The sequence below is a fragment of the Ziziphus jujuba genome, chromosome 6 (genome assembly GCF_031755915.1).
Source record: "Ziziphus jujuba cultivar Dongzao chromosome 6, ASM3175591v1".
Lineage (NCBI taxonomy): Eukaryota > Viridiplantae > Streptophyta > Magnoliopsida > Rosales > Rhamnaceae > Ziziphus > Ziziphus jujuba.
In genome coordinates, this window is record NC_083384.1 from 11,565,060 (window position 1) to 11,585,680 (window position 20,621).

At 35.8% G+C, this 20,621-nt stretch overlaps 3 protein-coding genes and 2 pseudogenes across 4 annotated transcripts; 2 read left to right on the top strand and 3 right to left on the bottom strand.

The window, feature by feature from the left end:
- Nucleotides 1–391: 391 nt before the first annotated feature.
- Nucleotides 392–12,082, bottom strand: LOC132803999 (probable LRR receptor-like serine/threonine-protein kinase At3g47570; annotated as a pseudogene).
- On the top strand, nucleotides 4,620–10,363 carry LOC132804136 (uncharacterized). The gene is made up of 4 exons (XM_060818111.1): nucleotides 4,620–4,841; nucleotides 5,363–5,431; nucleotides 8,740–9,095; nucleotides 9,194–10,363. Exons 3-4 carry the CDS (start codon nucleotides 8,742–8,744, stop codon nucleotides 9,695–9,697), a joined length of 858 nt encoding a protein of 285 aa, XP_060674094.1. The 5' UTR covers nucleotides 4,620–4,841; nucleotides 5,363–5,431; nucleotides 8,740–8,741; the 3' UTR covers nucleotides 9,698–10,363.
- LOC132804137 (protein ANTAGONIST OF LIKE HETEROCHROMATIN PROTEIN 1-like) lies at nucleotides 7,209–8,689 on the top strand. The gene is made up of 2 exons (XM_060818112.1): nucleotides 7,209–8,035; nucleotides 8,113–8,689. The coding sequence occupies exons 1-2, from the start codon at nucleotides 7,933–7,935 to the stop codon at nucleotides 8,562–8,564; spliced, it is 555 nt and encodes a 184-aa protein (XP_060674095.1). The 5' UTR covers nucleotides 7,209–7,932; the 3' UTR covers nucleotides 8,565–8,689.
- Nucleotides 12,083–14,525: 2,443 nt separating the features above from the next.
- On the bottom strand, nucleotides 14,526–18,034 carry LOC125418298 (putative receptor-like protein kinase At3g47110). 2 transcript variants are annotated; one of them, XM_060818140.1, is made up of 3 exons: nucleotides 17,267–18,034; nucleotides 15,302–17,179; nucleotides 14,526–15,075 (listed from the first exon to the last, which is right to left on the bottom strand). In XM_060818140.1, the coding sequence occupies exons 1-3, from the start codon at nucleotides 18,018–18,020 to the stop codon at nucleotides 14,642–14,644; spliced, it is 3,066 nt and encodes a 1,021-aa protein (XP_060674123.1). In that variant the 5' UTR covers nucleotides 18,021–18,034; the 3' UTR covers nucleotides 14,526–14,641. The 2 variants fall into 2 exon arrangements, with proteins under 2 accessions (XP_060674123.1, XP_060674122.1); XM_060818139.1 differs by having other exon boundaries at nucleotides 15,302–18,034.
- A 1,814-nt stretch (nucleotides 18,035–19,848) lies between these two features.
- On the bottom strand, nucleotides 19,849–20,489 carry LOC132804000 (probable LRR receptor-like serine/threonine-protein kinase At3g47570; annotated as a pseudogene).
- Nucleotides 20,490–20,621: the final 132 nt, after the last annotated feature.

Here is a 20,621-nt window from a genome sequence, read left to right on the forward strand (position 1 = left end):
TTTCTTAAAAAGAGAAAGAAAGTGTGTTTAATTAGATCAACTCCATCATAGTAACACAAAGCCTTACAACTAATTAAACCTATGTGTAGAACACGTTATAAACCTCTAAAATTTGTTGAATCATTCTAGCATTGTTCATCCTTTTTTTTTTTTTTTTGGTATTTGGATTTAGCCTTAAAAAATTAAAAATAGAAGCTTAATACATCTCATTATCATTTTTTTAGCTCTGTTTATTTTAGTTGAGACCCTCGATATATATTGATTTTATTTTTATTTTTTATTTTTAGACCTTTTATCCTAATCAGACCAAACTAAAGCACTAGAATCAATTAATATTTTCATTCAAAATGTAACATTTATACATATACATTTTATTCATAGCCTAGAAGATTTTATGATTTATTCTCAAGAACACAACATAGACATATAATATTAAATTGACACTGACTAAGAACTCAAAAACAAAGGTCCTCTGTTTTCTAAATACTTATTTCATGGCAAAGAAGTGTAGTTGAATGTGATAGAACAAGCTCAAAGATAGATTCAACCATTATATATTAAATTTACTTGCCCAATAGAGATGAAACTATTGTGACAACAACTAAGACTTATCAATATTCTTACTCTTCTTGCATTTGAGATATGATTCTCTAACTCCTTTCATTTTGTTGACAACTACATTCATAAGCATCCGCTCTTCTGGTAAAAATCTGGAGCACATGAGTCCAATGTGCATCACTGAAACCAAACAATCTTTTTCTTTGCTTCCAGCACTGACTTGGTTATTTTCATCGATTATTGCTATCTCTTCAATGTCATTTTCATTTTCATCACAATCATCATCTTAAAAGAGCAGCGAAGGATCAACTATATCCATGACATGATTAGGAAAAGCCATCGCCATGAATTGGTGAATGCTTAAACCATCTTTGAACATATCATCGGTAGGTCTTTTTCCTGTGAACAATTCCAGAGAGTATCCCATACCTATAGCTATCTCCAAGTACAGAAACTTGGCCTCCCATACCATATTCTACAGTTCAATAAATTCGTTAGGATATGAAATCATTGGTTATGAGAATCATTAATTTAAGGAATAGGAGAAAATGAAGAGCACTGTTTTTTTCTTACTTGTGCTTTTGGACCAGTTACTTTGAAAAAGTTCACTTTTGGCTTAAGAGGTTAAAAAAAAAAAAGAGTTATTAATCAAGAGCCAATATTTATCTCATATGGGGATCAAAATTCATACCTGGAGGAATGTAACCAATAGAACCCCTTAACCCAACAGACAATGTTTGGCTTTGTAACAACCCAGACCACCCGCATCAGGATATTGTCCTCTTTGGCCCAGGGTTCACACCCTCTCTCCCCCCTGGCCTCAAGGTTTTGCTCACAAAACGCGTCCTGAAGGGAGAGGTATCCACAACCTTATAAAGACTGCTTCGTGCCCCTCTCCAACCGATGTGGGATGTTACAATCCTCCCCCCTTGGGGCCCAGCGTCCTCGCTGGCACACCGATCCGGGTACTGGCTCTGATACCACTGTAACAACCCAGACCACCCGCATCAGGATATTGTCCTCTTTGGCCCAGGGTTCACACCCTCTCTCCCCCCTGGCCTCAAGGTTTTGCTCACAAAACGCGTCCTGAAGGGAGAGGTATCCACAACCTTATAAAGACTGCTTCGTGCCCCTCTCCAACCGATGTGGGACCGTCCAGAATTCATCCCCGGAACCCTAGACAAGCCCTGATCCCAGGGAAATACCACCGAACCTTCCAACGGAAAATCCGGCAGCACCTCCCCTAAGGGATTTACTTACCATAAATTTACCTGCACTGAAAACACACTTCAAAAATATCCCCTTATTCCTCCCACAATACTACAAATTGGTTCCACAAATTTGAGCACTTCAAAATAAATACAGTAATCCAGTGCATAATAAATACAACAAGAATGAAAGAAATAATACAACTGCAATAAAGAAGAACAGGGTACTTCACGAAGTAAAACAGCGATGAAGATCAAGTCCGCTCCGAATGAACACCGACAACCTGGAACCTAGAGGAACGGAATTTAAGAGTGTGAGATGCTAATCATCTCAGTGAGCGACCCTACTACTATACCATATAATATCACAGTAATAAGTATAAATAATAATTATTTGGAAATAATAATTTCTCTCAAAACCCTTACAATTCTCTCAGTTGGAAATGTTCCCCTTTTAAAACATTTTCACAAAACCCTTTATTCATATTCCCCGAAAACCAAGACATCAAATGAGTATCCAAACAGTAATAAATAAATTTTAATTCCAATACAGCTTTAAAACATTTTATTTTTTTTTAAAACACAGTTCCAAAAATCAGTTGATGCACCCACTATATACCAGTGGCGCCAACAGTACCCAGCGTCCCAAGGTACCGCCAGACAGGAGGTTATAGAAAGAAACCGGCATACGGTCGCGTGGCGTCCCACTGCGCCGCTGCTAACCTGGTGTCCCGGCCAAAGGGGGGGTGGCCGCCCTCTCCGATGGCATCCACAGGACACCCTCATAATATCAACCGCGCGCTACTCACACCCACCTGCGCGCTAATCACAACCGTGTGCACACTAACCATATCACATATACCATATCACATAATCAGAACACCAGTACGTGCACGGTGCATCTAAAAATTATAAAATCCATAAATTTAAATCATAAAACAAATTTCACATTTTTCATAAGCATAGCGGGCATAATCCATCCGCTTGAACCGGGAATTTTCCCACAATTTCTTTGTAATCAATGCCATAAATTCCATGATTTTCAAATCCACCAACTTTCAAATCCATCAATTCAAATATCCAAATATCATAATCAAATCTCATAATATTTCATGGGCATATTTTATAAAAATTGAAATCACCAACATAACCAAATATTTTCCTTGAAATATTTGAAATTCAAATCGTGCCCAATTTACCATTAAAACCATACCAATTTCAAAATCCTCAAAACCATAAAATAATTCCACACGGCATAAATTTGTAGAATTCGCATTTTCTTAAATCCAATAAATTCATAAATAATTCTACAATAAATCCAATAAATATTTGGCACATAGAAATTAAATTTCAAATATTTAATTCACACATAATATATTCATCAATTAAATTCCCCAAAATTAATTTGAAGGTGGGTCACTCACCTGGAGCACGCAATTAACCCATGATCCACTACGGAATCAATTCTACGACTCACCGGTGCTCCTAGAACAAAATTCACAGACAGTCAAATAAATTAATATTTTATTCGGGTAAATAATACCCGGTACCCGGGGCTCAAACACAAACTTTAACCAAAATGGTCGAATGATATACCGAATCAAAGCTTGTGGGACGAAGATCACCAATCCGGTCTCCGTCGACCTCAATTCCGCCGGAGGTGGCCGGAATTTGGTCGGAAAGTTTCGGCCGGTGTTCACTTCCCCATATCTCGCAAACCGCTTCGAATTTCTGGGATTGGAGGCCATTTTTGGATTCAGAGGACCCAAAATAGGGGGATAGGAGGCTCAATTGGGAGTGGGCTGGCCGGAAAACACAAGAAAAGAGGAGAGAGAAACTTGGCCGGCCGGCGGCTTCTCCGGCCCGATCGGCGCGCGTCCGGCGGCGGCTGGCCGTGAAACTTGGCGGCCGAGCTCGCAAGGTGGCGGGCTTCCTTGGTGGCTGGCGCGTGAGGGCTATGGGTGGCCGGAATTTGAAACACAGGAGAGAGAGGGACGGTCGGGAGAGAAGAAAGAAAAGCTGCGTGTGTGTGTGTATTTCGGGGAAGAAGAAGGGAAAAAAGAAAAGAAAAAGAAAAAGAAAAAGAAAAAGAAAGAATGGTGTTTTCCCACGTGGGGAAAGAAAAAGAAAAAGAAAAAGAAAAAGAAAAAGAAATAAAAAAAGAAATAATTAAATAATAATATTATTATTCAAAAATAATAAAATAATTTGATTTTTTTTTTTTTCACATGGTTGACATGTGGCATTTCACCATGGTGACACATGGCCACCTTCATTGAATCACACGTGGCACCTCGTTATGCGTGTAAAAATAATATTAAAATAATACAGTATTTGAAAAACTTTACAGGTCCATAACTTTCAAACCACATGTCCAAATCGGACGTGCCGCTAGTCTACGGACTCGTATCGACGAGCACTTCACAACCATGCATGAGTCAAAGCTCAATTCCCCATAAACAAAAAGTCAACTCCGATACCCCTGGACAATTTGGACTGCAACTTGTTTCGCCCATAACTTTCAAACCGTAGCTCCGTTTTTGACGTGCTACTAGTCTACGAACTCAGGGCGTCATGCACTTCACCACGGTAGCCTGGTCAACTCGAAATTCCCACCGAGTCAAAAAGTCAACTTTTGACCCCTTCGGTCAACAGTCAACGGTCAACCTCGGTCAACGTGCACGGATTCCGGTGCGATTCGGGACGGGGTGTTACAGGCTTTTTGGGGGTGTATCTAATGCTTCAAAGAGGAACTTTGCTAGTCCAAAGTCAGCAACATGAGCAACCATATCTTCATCATGAAGAACATTACATGGCTTTAGATCACAATGAACTATAGGGGCGTGTTTGTTTCACCGGATTGGACAGGATTGTGTCCCAATCCGGTGTTTGGGAGGAACAAATGAAGGAGCGGATAAGTTAGCTGCTACAGTGAAATAATCCCCCGAGAGGGGGATTAAGCTAACCCGTCCTTCCCCCTGGGTCAAATTTCTGTCCGGAGCTCATCGAAGGCGTTGGTGGTGTCTCTCGCGTGCCTCTGCCCATATCAAGCTCTGTGTTCTTCTTCTTGAATCTGTGAGTTTGCCTTCTTCTTTCTCTTCTCATTGTTTGTCTGCTTCTTCTTCTTCATGTTTCAGTTTATTTCTTTTTTATTAGATCTGCATATTCCTCTTTTCTGATATGCCAGAAAAGACTTTTTATTTTTCTTTTTCTTCTTCTCTGTTCTCGTTCTTCTTCTTCTTCATCTACATTGTTCTTCTTCTTCTTCGTTCTTCTCTTCGATCTGGCATTGTTTTGTTTTTTTTTTTTTTTTTTTTGCCATTTTATTTCTTCTTCTTCTTCAATCTGGGAGTACAGATGTGTAGACAAAATTTCTTATTCTTCGTTCTGGCATTTGTTTTTTTTTTTTTTTGCCATTTTATTTCTTCTTACTAGAATCGATGTCTATTGAATTTTTTTTACTTTATGGCTGGAACTTTTCATGTTCTCTCCATTTTTGTTTTTGGAGGGGCGAATAGAAGAGGATGACATCAATGGATTTGTCCTATACAATGGATTTGTGTATTCTTCCTAAAACTACTCTTTATCTCTGACAGGATCGCATCATAGCTCGTCTCCAACAACCATATTCACTAGATTGCATTCCAGTGGAGGCAGAGTATCAGGTTATTGTGCTGTGAATATCTGTCGTATTATCTAATATAATCAGTTTATGGACTTGAGAAGTTACTCAGATTATGACTTTATCAAAGGAATGATGATAGATTAATATTTCATCTAGGTCTATTGAGAGCTATTCATAATTATCTGTTGATCTTAGAATAAAAGTTGTTTATTATCTCACTAAATGGAAAATCAGTATTCAGCTTTTTTTGTTAATAATTTTACACTGAGTGTTTTATCTGTTCTCAATTCTTGAAATGCTGAATGTTGATGCTCGTTCTTACTAAATCCCATGCTCTGAATAGCAGTAGTGTTATCTAATATAATCAGATTATGGTAGATTATGGACTTGAGAAGTTAACTTAGATTATAACATGCGAGAGGAATGATGACAGATTAATATTTCATCTAGATCTATTGAGAGTTATTCACAAATCATAATTATCTATTAATCTGAGAACATTAGTAGTTTATTCATATAATAAATGTTTTGGTGGGTGCTTTAATAGACATTTCTAGGATATGCATCTGTGGTTGGGAAGATGTAGTGGCTATGGTAGGTTGGTGACTAAGGTGGGCCATAGCCGTGGTTGCTAACTTTATCATTCTCTTTTGACAAACTGGATTCTTCAATTGACATGGCCTTGGACAGAATAGTTACTTTTATGGAATCACATGGGCTTGTATCCTTCCTAGTTGGTGTCTTTTGGTTGTAGGTTGGTGACTAAGGTGGGCCAGTCACAATCTCTCCCCTCGGCTTAACTATTTTCTGCTGCAATATTAATATACTATTCTTCTATACTACTCCACTCTCTGACGAAATATGAAAACAAATTCTACAAAGAACTTGATATAATAAATACTGCTTTTTATTGGCTTATGAATTGATCAAGCTGATCACAAACACTTGAAGACATATAAGTTGTGAAAATTGAATTGGCGATATTCATGTTTATATTCATTTCCATATTTGAATATTTTCTGCTTAACTATTTTCTGCTGCAATTTTGAGTGATTTGGAAAAAAAAAAAAAAGATATATTCATTTCCATATTTGACTGATCACCATTTATATTTCAATAAGAAATTAAATCTTTTAATCGCCAGCTAGCGCATGAGAATTTTTATGATTTTTTTTTATTAATTAAATGTATGGTTTTTGTAAATTAATTTAATTTCACTCAATAGTTTGAATACTTTGAAAGTTTAGAGATTGGTGCTAATTAATGTATGGTTTTTATCTTTTTTAAAACATAAAATATAAATAGGTTTTTTAAATTAAAAATAAATATTTTTTGAAACAAGGACAAAGTAATCTATTTGAAATCAAGTAAAGAAATACTTAAATAGTTTATGGAGAACTAAATTCAAACAAATGTGACCCTTAGACATGTAACTGCACCAATCCAGATAACAAATTTCTCCTCATGCATCATTGTAGTGTCTATTGGTTTGATTGTTAGATACTCCTTGCCATATCCTTGTACTTGAGCAATATCTGTGAACATATGCTAATGTGTTTAGAATTGTTTATCTCAAAGTCATTAGCTAAAAACATATATTATTACATTCACGCTATGTTCTCATTAGTTGCACCGATAAATAGAAGTAGATATTAGGTGTTTATACCTACCATAGATAATCTATATGAGAGTAAAAATTCTAACATTTTTTCGTTTGTTTATATATAGGATGAATAATGAAAATTCCAATGTCTTTTGCACATTCGTTTGTTTATGCATAGATATGATAACCTTATTTTTACTTTTTTGTAGTGAATATGGATCGAAGAAAATTAGCGGCATTATTGATGCTTCCAAATGATAAGGCATTAGAATATTTTTGTACATGCTTTATAGTTGTCGGGTTTATGTACATGTATGTAGCAATGCGATTGAGAAATGATAGAGGTGCTAGGAATCGAATAAATAGGACTGCAGAGTTGCGTTCGTCTTTTGTAACTAGTTTGTTGGACAATGATGTTAACTGTATTAGTCAACTTAGGATGGATAGGAGAACATTTGGTATTTTATGTCAGTTATTACGCCATGATGGATATGTTAAAAGAGATGGTACTGTTACATTGGAAGAGCAAGTGTGCATATTTTTGCATATAATTGCTCATCATACAAAGAACCGTACAATTATCACTAGATTCAATAGATCGGGGGAAACAGTTAGTAGATATTTCAATTCAGTGTTGAATGGAGTGTTACGTTTACATGGGACATTGTTGAGGCATCCTGAACCTGTGTCAGATAATTGTTCGGATGATAGATGGAAAATATTTAAGGTATGTTAATCAATTAGTTTGGTTACTTTATTTAATTCGTAGATATATGTGGCAATATCTTATGTAACTAATTTTGTTTGTGACCTAGAATTGTTTGGGAGCATTAGATGGAACTTATATTAAGGTTAATGTACCCGAAATCGATAAGCCGAGATATCGAACCAGGAAGGGTGAGATAGCCACAAATGTTTTAGGTGTATGTAACCCAAATATGGAATTCATATTTGTATTACCTGGTTGGGAAGGTTCCGCTTCAGACTCAAGAGTACTTCGAGATGCATTAAGTAGGCCAAATGGATTAAAAGTACCCACCGGTAAGAGCAATCCTTAAAGTTTATATTGTAATGGACTAACATTACGCTATCTAATAGGAGTTATTTTTCTGTGTTAGGTTATTATTATTTAGTGGATGCTGGTTACACTAATGGTGAAGGATTTCTTGCACCATATAGGGGAACAAGATATCACCTTTCCGAATGGAGAGATAGTTGTGCACCTGCAAATCATGAAGAGTATTTCAATATGAAGCATGCATCTGCTAGAAATATAATAGAAAGATGTTTTGGGGTTCTAAAAATGCGATGGGCAATTTTAAGAAGTCCATCGTTCTATCCAATTTCAATCCAAATTAAGATAATTACTGCATGTTGTTTGATACATAATCTTATTAGGAGAGAAATGGCACTTGATCCTGGAGAAGCTGAATTTGATATGAGTAACGATGCTGACATAAGTGGGGATGAAGATATTATAGGGTCAATTGGTTCTTCGGATCAATGGACTAATTGGAGAAATGAGTTAGCTAGGCATATGTTTGATGAGTGGAGAAGTCGTCGTGGTTAATAGTTGATTGTTATGATTTATATAATTTTGTAACTGTTTAATTTTATGGTGTTTGTTACATCTTTTGTATGAAGACTAAATTATATTAAATATAACATATGAGATTTTTATTATTTGTTATTAAATTCATATTTTTTATGGTATTTTTGGAATCATGGAATTTTTACATAAATAGCAATGGAAGTTGGAGGTAGCAGTAACGATAATAGGGGTGGTGACTCTAGGCGTACATGGACTCAACGAGAGGAAGAAGCTTTACTGATTATCTTAGATGAAGCTGTAGCTAGTGGGCAACGTTGTGATACAGGGTCATTTAAGCCTGGCACACTTACTATGATTGAGAGGCGACTATCTGATCTGTGTCCTAATTCGAGACTACGAGCCAATCCACATATTGAGTCGAAGATGAGAAAGTGGAAGAAGCAATATGGTATAATATATGACATGTTGAACAAAAGTGGATTTGGATGGAATGACTCTCTTAAATGCGTGGAGGTTGACAGTGAAGAAGTTTGGCAAGCATATGTGCAGGTTTTGAATATTATTTGAAAATATATGTTAATTTCAATTTTAGTTTGTTATCTAGCATTTATTTTTTCTTAGCTAAACGTTGGCTTTTTGTATTTTAGAGTGCCCCAAGTGCAAAAGGTTGGAGAGGAAAATCTTTTCCTATTTATGAGAAGCTTGCTAATATTTTTGGGAAGGATCGGGCAACCGGACATGGAGCACAAACTCCAATTGATATGATCAATGAAATAAATCTAGACACTGCAGATGAACCAATTGATAATGTCGATTCTCCAATGTCTGTGAATCGAGGAGGTAGTGAACCATCTACACAAGTCCAAGCAAGAGGTAAACGAAAATCTAGATCGAAGGACGATGACATTGTAGCCGGGTTAGGCAATGCAGCAGAGAAATTATTTGATAAATTGGCTGCAAAGTTGGAAAAATCCGAGGCTTATTATCCACAATATTTAGCTATGGAGCTTGACAGGTTAGGATTTGAGGCCAGTGATAACCTCAAAATCTCTAAGGCAATGAGATCGGATCCATCGAATATAGAGGTTTTTAAGGTTATTAAAACGGATGCGGGGAAGATTGCATATGCTCGTGACTTTTTGGATAACTAATTTAGTAAAGTAGTGGACTACATATTTCTGTTTATGTATGGGAGGATGATAATTATGAACAATTAGGTTTGAAACTTATGAACTTGTTGTATGGTGGTGGATGTTTGTTTCTAAATTTGCATGTAAGGATAATTTTATGATTATGTGTTATGTTTTAGAATATTCATATGCGCGTGATTGAGTTGATTTATTGATTTTTTAATTGTATTACTATATTATATTATAATGTATTCTTATATGCAGGAATATTAAATGGCAAGGAGAAGAGTTTATGTTGTGTTTAAAGGTAGAGAACCAGGGATATATAATTCTTGGCCTGAATGTCATCAACAAGTGCAAGGATTTAGAGATAATTTATATCAAGCATATAATACAACCCAAGAAGCTGAAATTGCATATGTTGAGTATGTAGAACAACGGATGCGGAATCGTAATGACGCAAATCTAATACGAAATACCACCGCACATACACATGCTCAATTGAACAATGAATGGCGTAATGGTTTTATAGTAGGTTTTTTATTTGGATTGCTATCAACAAGTGTATTTACTTATTTGTTTTATAAGTAAATTATCCTTGTAAAATCCAATATATTTATATTTATGTAGTACTTGTTATTTGAATTGCTACATGTGAAATCTATATACATATACGTATAATTTGGATATGGATATTCTTATATTATCAACAACTTATTAATTACATATACTGTTAATTATTTCTTTATTTGTGGATAATTGTTATTTATGATTTACCATACTAAAATATTATTTTTATTGGTTTTGGAAACAATATATTTATGTAATTTATGGGTTGAAAAAATATTCAATTGTCTTATGCATACCATTAAAATATATTTATTTTTAATTAATTGTTATTTATGGCATACTTTGTCTTAAGTTAATTTTAAGCTATTTCTAAAGTTACATATTAATATTATTTGTGGATGTATACAACAAATTTTGTATATTTTGCATGTATATATAAATATATAAATATATAAATGTACAACTTTAATTAGATGTAATAATTTTTTTAATATAAATTTAACTTTTAAAATTTTTATTTTTTTAAATTAAAAATATAATTACAAAATAGTCCTATCCAGTCCGATTTGGCACCAAACATGGTACAATTAGTCCATCATTCAGTCTGGAACTATGCCAAACATAGTACTGCACTAATTATCCTGTCCGATCCTATCCGATCCTGTCCGATCCGGACCTATCCGGCGTACCAAACGCCCCCTAGGTGTTTCACAATCATGATGGAGATAATCTAGGGCAGAAGCAACATCAATGGCTATGTTAGTCTCTAAATAAGGCTCAATCTCTTATTCTGGTGTTCTTCGTTGTTTTTTGGATGCAGCCAGTTGTCTAAACTTCCAACGGCCATGAACTCGAAAACTAGACTTTTGAAGTCTTTATCTAGATGGTTAATGCTTGAACAGGCTGCTATGATTTTGAGGAGATTGCGATGCCTTATGCTTCTCAAAGCATTGCACTCATCAAGGAAGCTCTTGGAAGCTCCTTGTTGTTGAAGGTTTAATACCTTGATTGCAACAATTTTTTTTCTCCAGAAATTCCTTTATATATAGAACCAAAACTACCTGAACCAATCAGATTGTCCTCAGAGAACCCATCTGTGGATTGAAAAAGATCTGAGTAAGACATATTTGATTGCCAATTCTCAGTAGAAGATGAAGTAACAGGTTTCCATGCAGAATAACCAACCAAAAAGCTCAATACAACAGCTAAGAATATAGCAGCACATGTTACTAGGATTACAACCTTTGGAGAAAATATTTTTCTAGTTGAATTGTGCTTTCGCTTGAGGCATGGAGGTAAAAGCAATTTTGGGATGCCACCACAGAGCTTGTCATTTCCAATAACTGAAATGACAATGGCATTTGAAAAAATCCCTTCACTTGGCAATTCACCATCAAAATTGTTATAAGAAAGATTGAGAAGCTTGAGAGTTAAAAGTTCACCAAGAAATTTTGGAATCAACCCAGAAAAGCTATTGCGCGAAAGATCCATTTCTTCCAAACATTTAAGATTTTTCAAAGTTTGAGGAATTGTACCTTCAAATCCATTGCCCTCCAAATGCAGGTGTTCCAAACTAATACATTCTCCAAGACTGCTAGGCAACTCACCTGATAACTTGTTTCCTGATAAATCCAACTCGCCAAGATTTTTCAAGAGGCTCACTTCAGATGGCAAGGTACCGGTCAATAAATTATCAGACAGTGACAGAGAAATTGAAAGGGAAGAAAGGCCAATGACCTCTCTAGGAATGGTGCCATTCAGACTATTACTAGAAAGGTTAAGGGTCATCAAATTTTTGCAGTTTCCAAGGCTATGAGGTATGGTTCCCTCAAACATGTTCTCTTGCATAAGGAGAATGGTCAATGAAGTTAAGTTACCAAAGGAAAGAGTTATTGAACCGGAAAACTTATTTCCATCCAGGACACTACCTATATCTGGTGAAGCTTCCCTATTGCTTCAGGGACACTGCCCCCTAACTGGTTATTTCCCAATCCTAGAAGGATCAAGTAACAAGGTTCTCTATCCCATTTGGAATATTTCCATGTATGAAATTCCCAGAAATAGTCAATATACGCATATAGGATGAAAGGTTAACTATGGATGTAGGCAGTTCTCCAGCAAAATAATCGCCACCCATACCCAACACCTCTAGAACAGAACAATTAGGCAAAGACCTGAAAAATTCAGGCCACTGGCATTTCCATGTCCCAGTCTGTTGTTCTCGAAATTAATCCTATACACATTTCTCAATCTTCCTAGCGTATCAGGAACTGTCCCAATGAGATCATTTTGAGCAAAATCAAGCACCTCAAGTGCAGGACAAGTTGACAATGATATTGGAATAGGGCCTGTGAGTTTGTTAACTCCACCGGCAAATACTTTGAGATTAGGAATAGTAAGGCCAATGTCTTGTGGTAAATTTCCATACAGCTGGTTCGCAGTAAATGTTAAATAGAACATGGAAGAAATATTATATATTGAAAGGGGAACAATACCAGAGAGATTATTTTGAGTGAGTATGAATCTGCCCAAGCCTGTTAGGTGACCAAGATCTTCAGGTATGCTTCCTTAAAAATTGTTTTCGCCAAACGAAAGAGCGGCCAGAGAAGAGAAGTTTCCTATCCAAGGTGGAACGGTTCCAGTAAAATTGTTTCTGCCAAAATTCAAGGGCACTAGTTTTGACAATGAACTGAACTGGACTGGAATTGAACCAGTAAGCTTGTTGCCAAATACAAGAAAATTCCTTAGCTCCTTGTAGTGAGTTATATTTGTTGGAATCTTACCACCAAAGGAATTGTAAGATAAATTAAGATGCTGCAGCTGCAGAAGATGACCCATTTCTTGAGGAACTTCACCATGAAAGCTGTTGTTTTGCAGGTGGATTTCAGTGAGATAAGTGAGATTTCCTATTGAAGGTGGGATTGAACCAAACAGGTTTAGAGACTTGAGGTTCATTACCACGACTCGTTTGCTTGATTGGTTGCAAGCAATGCCAACCCAGTTGCAGAAATGGATTGAACCATTCCATGAGTTCATGATTCCTAGAGGATCTTGGATTATTCAATTCTTGAAGTCTAGTAAAGCCAAAAGATCAAATTCATTTGCATAAGTGGGTGCCGAGGATGCAGATTTCATATGATCGTTCAAGCAGAAAAGAATAATCCAACATTGAAGAAATATGGACAATATCCACCTACAATTCAAATATGAATGCTTCATGATGTACATATCTTCTTTTTTTTTTTTTTTTTCAGATACAGATTTCAGCTCATGGCAGACCAAATAACTTAAAATGCATATCAAAGTGCAACTGTACATATATTTTGTTGGAAAATAAGTGCATCTATATATTTAATAGAGAAGTTAATGCTTGTAGGACCACATTAAAGAAGTTAAGAAGCTCTAGATGGCAGGGATATTTAATGTATTTAATTAGGAAGGAAAATGTCATTTTTTTTTATCATTATTATGAAAGTGAAAATATCAATTACATTTTTTTTATTTATTGAAAGCTAAAATATCAAGTACATTCTTTTTTCTTTTTTTTTTTTTAATTACCAAAAAGGTACATTATTTTTTATTATTACTATTGTTGTTATTGAAATCGAAAATAACAAAGTACTTATCGCCAGAGACTACGCTGTTTAAACTTTGTTAGTTAATCAACAAAAGCAACAGAAATTTTATCAAATAAACAAAACCAAAAGAAAGTGTGCTATATGGATCACTACGTAACACGGTATAACCTTTAAAAAAAAGTATAATGCATCTTATTATCTTCTTGATTGGCCATGTCTATTTCAATTGAGACCCTCAAAATTTATATATTTTTATCAAGACCTGAAAATTTTCATTTAATTTCAATGAAGGACACTTGATCATGTAATTAACGAGACTGACGGAATGAGTCCCAAGTGAGCACCTTAATTGAAAAAAAAAACAAAAATTCAACAGAATAAATTAAAATTAATACACACTTCCTTTTTTATATTGGGATGGCAGATTGAAATTTGGAATCACTATTCAAAGAAACAATGACTTGCGATTCAAAGACCCTGAGTAAGCTTAGTCAATCCCTCATGAGTAATTTGTCGTGACGACCCCAAAACAAATAGTCGGTTTGGAGTAGAAGAATCAGCCAAAAAAAAAAAAAAACAGGGTTAAAAAACAGAGTTCCTCTGTTTTTCCGACAATTTAGTTTATGGCAAAATAGTGTAGTTTGTTTATTTATTTATTTATTTATTTTTTTTGGTTGAAAAAATAGTGTAGTTGACTGCCATAGAACAAACTAAAAGAAAGAGTGCGCAAAAGATCCAACCATTACATTTTTATACTTACATGCAAATTCAAAGAACTTAACAAATAAAGATGAAGCTAGTGTGATAAGGTTAGCAACTAAAACCTATTCATGTTCTCAGACTTCTTGCATTTGAGATAGGATTCCCTGATCGCTTGCATTTTGTTGACAACTGCATTCATAAGCATCCGCTCTCCTGGCAAGAATTTTGAGCACATGACCCCAATCTGCATCACTGAAACCAAACAATCATTTGCTCTTCTTCCAGCATTGACTTGGCGATCGACTTCAATGATTGCAAGCTCTTCAATGTCATTTTCATTTTCCTCACCATCATCATCTTCAAGGAGCAATGAAGGATCGACTATGTCCATGACATGGTTAGGCAAAGCCATAGCAACGAACTGGTGAATGCTTAAACCATCTTTGAACATATCATCAGTAGGTCTTTTTCCTGTGAACATCTCTAGCAAGAGTATCCCATAGCTATAGATATCCCCAAGTATGGAAACTTGGCCTCCCATGCCATATTCTACAGTTCAATAAATTCATTATAATGTCAAGTCCATAGGTGCTAAGAATCAAAAAATTTAAGTCGTTTTGAAAAGAAAGTGCATTATTGTTTTTTCACACATTACTCCTTTTGGTTCAGTAACTTCCTAAACATATACTTTCGGTTTAAGAAGTAAAATGTGATGGTAATCAAGAGCTAAGATTTATCTCATTTTGGGATTAAAAAAGAAAAAAAAAATTCATACCTGGAGGAATGTACCCAATAGAACCCCTTAGTGAAGCAGACATTGTTTGGCTTTTTGAGGGATTATCTGATGCTTCAAAGAGCAATTTTGCTAGTCCAAAGTCACCAACATGGGAAACCATATCTTCATCAAGAAGAACATTACTAGGCTTTAGATCACAATGAACTATAGGTGTTTCACAATCGTGATGGAGATAACCCAAAGCAGAAGCAACATCGATGGCTATGTTCAGTCTTTGAATAAGGCTCAATCTCTTATTCAAGTGCTCGTCATTATCTCTCGGATGCAGCCACTGCTCCAAACTTCCATTGGCCATGAACTCGAAAACTAGACTTTTGAAGTCGTTACCTTGGTGGTCAATGCTGGAGCAGGCTGTTATGATTTTAAGAAGATTACGATGTCTTATGCTTCTCAAAGCATTGCACTCATCAAGGAAGCTCCTGGAAGCTCCTTGTAGCTGAAGGTTTAATACTTTTATCGCAACGATTTTGTTATATCTAGAAAGAACTCCTTTATATACAGAACCAAAACTCCCTGAACCAATCAGGTTGTTCTCTGAGAATCCATCTGTGGATTGAAAAAGATCTGAGTAAGACATACTTGCTTGCCAATCCTCAGTAGATGATTTAGTAACAGGCCTCCATTTGGAAAAACCAACCAAAAAGCACAGTATAATTGCTAACAATATAGCAGCACAAGTAACTGGGATTACCACCTTCCGAGAAAATATTTTTCTTGTTGAATTGCTTTTTTCCTTGAGGCAAGGAGGTAAAAGCAGTTTTGGGATGCCACCACAGAGCTTATCATTTCCAAGAACCGAAACTGCAGTAGCATTTGAAAAAATCCCTTGACTTGGCAATTCTCCCTCAAAATTATTATAAGAAAGATTAAGAAATTTAAGTGTGGAAAGTTCACCAAGAAATTTTGGAATCAACCCGGATAAGTTATTGCGCGAAACATCCATTTCTTCCAAACCTCTTAGGCTTTCTAGAGTCTGAGGAATTGCGCCTTCAAATTCATTGCCCTCCAAATGCAAGCGTTCCAAACTAAGACATTTTCCAAGATTGCTAGGCAACTGACCCGATAACTTGTTTTCTGATAAATCCAACTCCTCAAGATTTACACCAACTTCAGATGGTAAGGAACCCCTTAAGGAATTTTGAGACAGTGACAAAGATATTGTAAGGGAAGAAAGACCAATGACCTCTCTGGGAATGTTACCACTAAGACTGTTACAGGAAAGGTTAAGGGTCATCAAATATGTGCAGTTTCCGAGACTATGAGGTATGCTTCCTTCAAATTTGTTTTCCTCCAAAAAGAGAACGCTCAAAGAAGTTAAGTTTCCCAAGGAAAAGGGTATTGACCCAGAAAACATATTTCCTCTCAAGTAAAGTCCCTGTAGCTTGTGAAACTTCCCTATTACTTCAGGTACAGTACCTCCTAACCGGTTAGTTTCCAATCCGAGAATGGTCAAGTCGACAAGGTTTCCGATCCCATTTGGAATACTTCCATGTAAGATATTCCCCCCAATAGTTAATCTGCTCATATGAGATGATAGGTTAGCTATGGATCTAGGCAGTTCTCCTCCAAAATTGTTGTAGGCCAGACCCAACACCTCCATAACAGTACAATTAGCCAATGAACTAAGAAAATTAAGGTCACCAGATTTTCTATTTCCCAGCAAGTTATTATCAAAATTAAGTCTATTCAAGTTGTTCAAGCTCCCTATATTCTCAGGCAGTGTTCCACTGAGATAATTTTGAGCAAAATCAAGCTTTTGAAGTTGAGAACAATTGGTCAATGATATGGGAATAGGGCCATTAAATCTGTTAACTCCACCAGCATATATTTGGAGATTAGGAAGAGTAAAGCCAATGTCTGGTGGTAGGTTTCCATGCAGCTGGTTATCAGTAAAATGGAAATAGAACATGGAAGAAATATTATAAATTGAAGGAGGAACAGTACCAGAGAGATTATTTTCAGCGAGTATGAATCTCCCCAAGCTTGTTAGATGGCCAAGATCTTCAGGTATGCTTCCTTGGAAATTGTTCTGGCGAAGTAAAAGCGAATACAGAGAAGTGAAATTTCCTATCCAAGCTGGGATACTTCCAGTAAGATTGTTCTTGCTCAAATCCAAGCCCACCAGTTTTGATAGGGAACTGAACTGGACTGGAATTGGCCCTGCAAGTTTGTTGTCACTTATATTAAAATATCTTAGCTCTTTGCAGTGAGTTATATTTGTTGGAATCTTTCCCACAAAGGAATTGTACGATAAGTTAAGACGCTGCAGCTGCAGAAGATGACCCATTTCTTGAGGAATTTCACCATGAAAGCTGTTGTTTTGCAGGTGAATTTCTGTGAGGTAAGTGAGATTTCCTATTGAAGGTGGGATTGAACCACCCAGCCTTAGAGCCCTAAGGTTCAAAACCAATACTCGTTGGCTTGATGGGTTGCATGTGATGCCAACCCAGTTGCAGAAATGGATTGAATCGTTCCAGGAATTCATGATTCCGAGAGGATCTTGGATTATCTTATTCTTCAAGTCTAGTAAAGCTAGATGATCGGATTCATTTCCATAACTGGGAGCTGAGGATGCAGTTTCCATATGAACATTCATGCAGAAAAGTATAATCCCACATTGGAAAAACATGGATAATACCCACCTACAGTAAAAATATGAATGATCCATGATGTCCGTTTTTCTCTTCTTTCCAGACATAAATTTAAGGTACACCAAACCAGATGCCAGTTTGGTATCCAAGAATATAAAAGCACTAAAGAGTGTGCATATATTTGATGGAGAAGCTACAGCTTGTAGGACCTCATTGAAGATGAAGCTCTAGATGTTGTGGACATTTAATGAAGGGAAAATATCAAGTACCTAACCAATGACTTTTTTAAGTTTTTCTGTTTGTTTGTCTATTTCTTGAAATAAGTCAAAGAAAGGGTGTTTGATTAGATAAACTCCATCATAGTAACAAAATGCCCTACAACAAATTATATCCCCGTGTCGAACACGTTATATCTGAGATTTGTTGAATCATTGTGGCGTTGTTCATCTTTTTTTTTTTCTTTTTTTTTTTTTTCTTTTTTTTTTTTGGAAAGCTAAAATATCAAGTACATTCCTTTTTATTATTATTATTTTTGTTATTGAAATCGAAAATAACAAAGTAGTAAGTACTTATAGCCAGAGACTTCTATGTTTAAAGTTTGTTTGTTAGTTTATTAAAAAAGCAAGAGAAATTTTATCAAAACAAAAAAAAACAAAAGCAAAAGAAAGTGCGCTATATGGATCACCACATAACACGGTATAACCTTTGAAAAAGAGAATAATGCATCTTATTTTCTTCTTGTTTGGCCCTGTCTATTAAAATTGAGACCCTCAAAATTTATATATTTTAATCAACACCTGAAAATTTTCATTTAGTTTCAATGAAGGACATTTGATCATGTAATTAACGAGACAGACGGAATGACCAACTATATTCCTCCCCAAGTGAGCACCTTAATTGAAAAAAATAAAAATTCAAGAGAATAAATTAAAATTAATATACATTTTCGTTTTTATATTGGGATGGAGGATTGAAATTTTGAATCACTATCCAAAGAAACAATGACTTGCGATTCAAAGTCTTGTTATAGTAAGCTTGTTAATTCCCAATGAGTAATTTGTCCAAAACAAATAGCCAGGGTTTGGAGTAGAAGAATCAGCAAAAACACAGGGGCAGAAAAAAAGAGTTCCCCTGTTTTTCCGACTACTTATTTTATGGCAAAATAGTGTAGTTTATTTATTTATTTATTTATTTTGGGTGAAAAAATAGTGTAGTTGAATGCCATAGAACAAGTTAAAAGAAAGAGTGCTTAAAAGATCCAACCATTACATTTATATAGTTACATGCAAATTCAAAAAAATTACCAAATAAAGATGAAGCTATTGTGATAAGGTTAACAACTAAAACATATTCATATTCTCACTCTTCCTGCAATTGAGATATTCTCTAATTGCTTGCACTTTGTTGGCAACTGCATTCATAAGCAGCCACTCACCTGGCAAGAATTTTGAGCACATGACCCCAATTTGCATCACTGAAACCAAACAATCATTTGCTCTTCTTCTAGCATTGACTTGGCGATGGACTTCAGTGATTGCAATCTCTTTATTATCATTTTCATTTTCCTCACCATCATTATCTTCAAAGAGCAATGAAGGATCAACTATATCCATGACATGGTTAGGCAAAGCCACAGCAACGAACTGGTGAATGCTTAGACCATCTTTGAACATATCACCGGCAGGTCTTTTTCCCGTGATCAACCCTAGCAAGAGTATCCCATAGCTACAGATATCCCCAAGTATGGAAACTTGGCCTCCCATGCCATATTCTGTACTTCAATAAATTTGTTATGATGTTAAGTCCATAGGTGCTAAGAATCAAAAAATTTAAGTCGTTTTGAAAAGAAAGTGCATTATTGTTTTTTCACACATTACTCCTTTTGGTTCAGTAACTTCCTAAACATATACTTTCGGTTTAAGAAGTAAAATGTGATGGTAATCAAGAGCTAAGATTTATCTCATTTTGGGATTAAAAAAGAAAAAAAAAATTCATACCTGGAGGAATGTACCCAATAGAACCCCTTAGTGAAGCAGACATTGTTTGGCTTTTTGAGGGATTATCTGATGCTTCAAAGAGCAATTTTGCTAGTCCAAAGTCACCAACATGGGAAACCATATCTTCATCAAGAAGAACATTACTAGGCTTTAGATCACAATGAACTATAGGTGTTTCACAATATGATGGAGATAACCCAAAGCAGAAGCAACGTCGATGGCTATGTGTCTCTGAATAAGGCTCAATCTCTTATTCTTGTGTTCTCCATTGTCTCTTGGATGCAGCCACTGCTCCAAACTTCCCTTGGCCATGAACTCGAAAACTATACTTTTGAATTCATTACCTTGGTGATCAATGCCTGAGCAGTCAGTAATGATTTTAAGAAGATTACGATGTCTTATGCTTCTCAAAGTATTGCACTCATCAAGCAAGCTCTTGGAAGCTCCTTGTTGCTGAAGGTTTAATACCTCAATTGCGATTTTTTTTATTATCTCTAGAAAGGATTCCTTAATATACGGAACCAAAACTGCCTTCTCAGAGAGACCATCTGTGGATTGAAAAAGATCTGAGTAAGACATGCTTGCCAATCCTCAATAGAAGATTTTGTAACATGCCTCCATTTGGAAAAACCAACCACCAAGCTCAATATAACTGCTAATAATATGGCAGCGCAAGTTACTGGGACTACCACCTTCCCAGAAATATTTTTC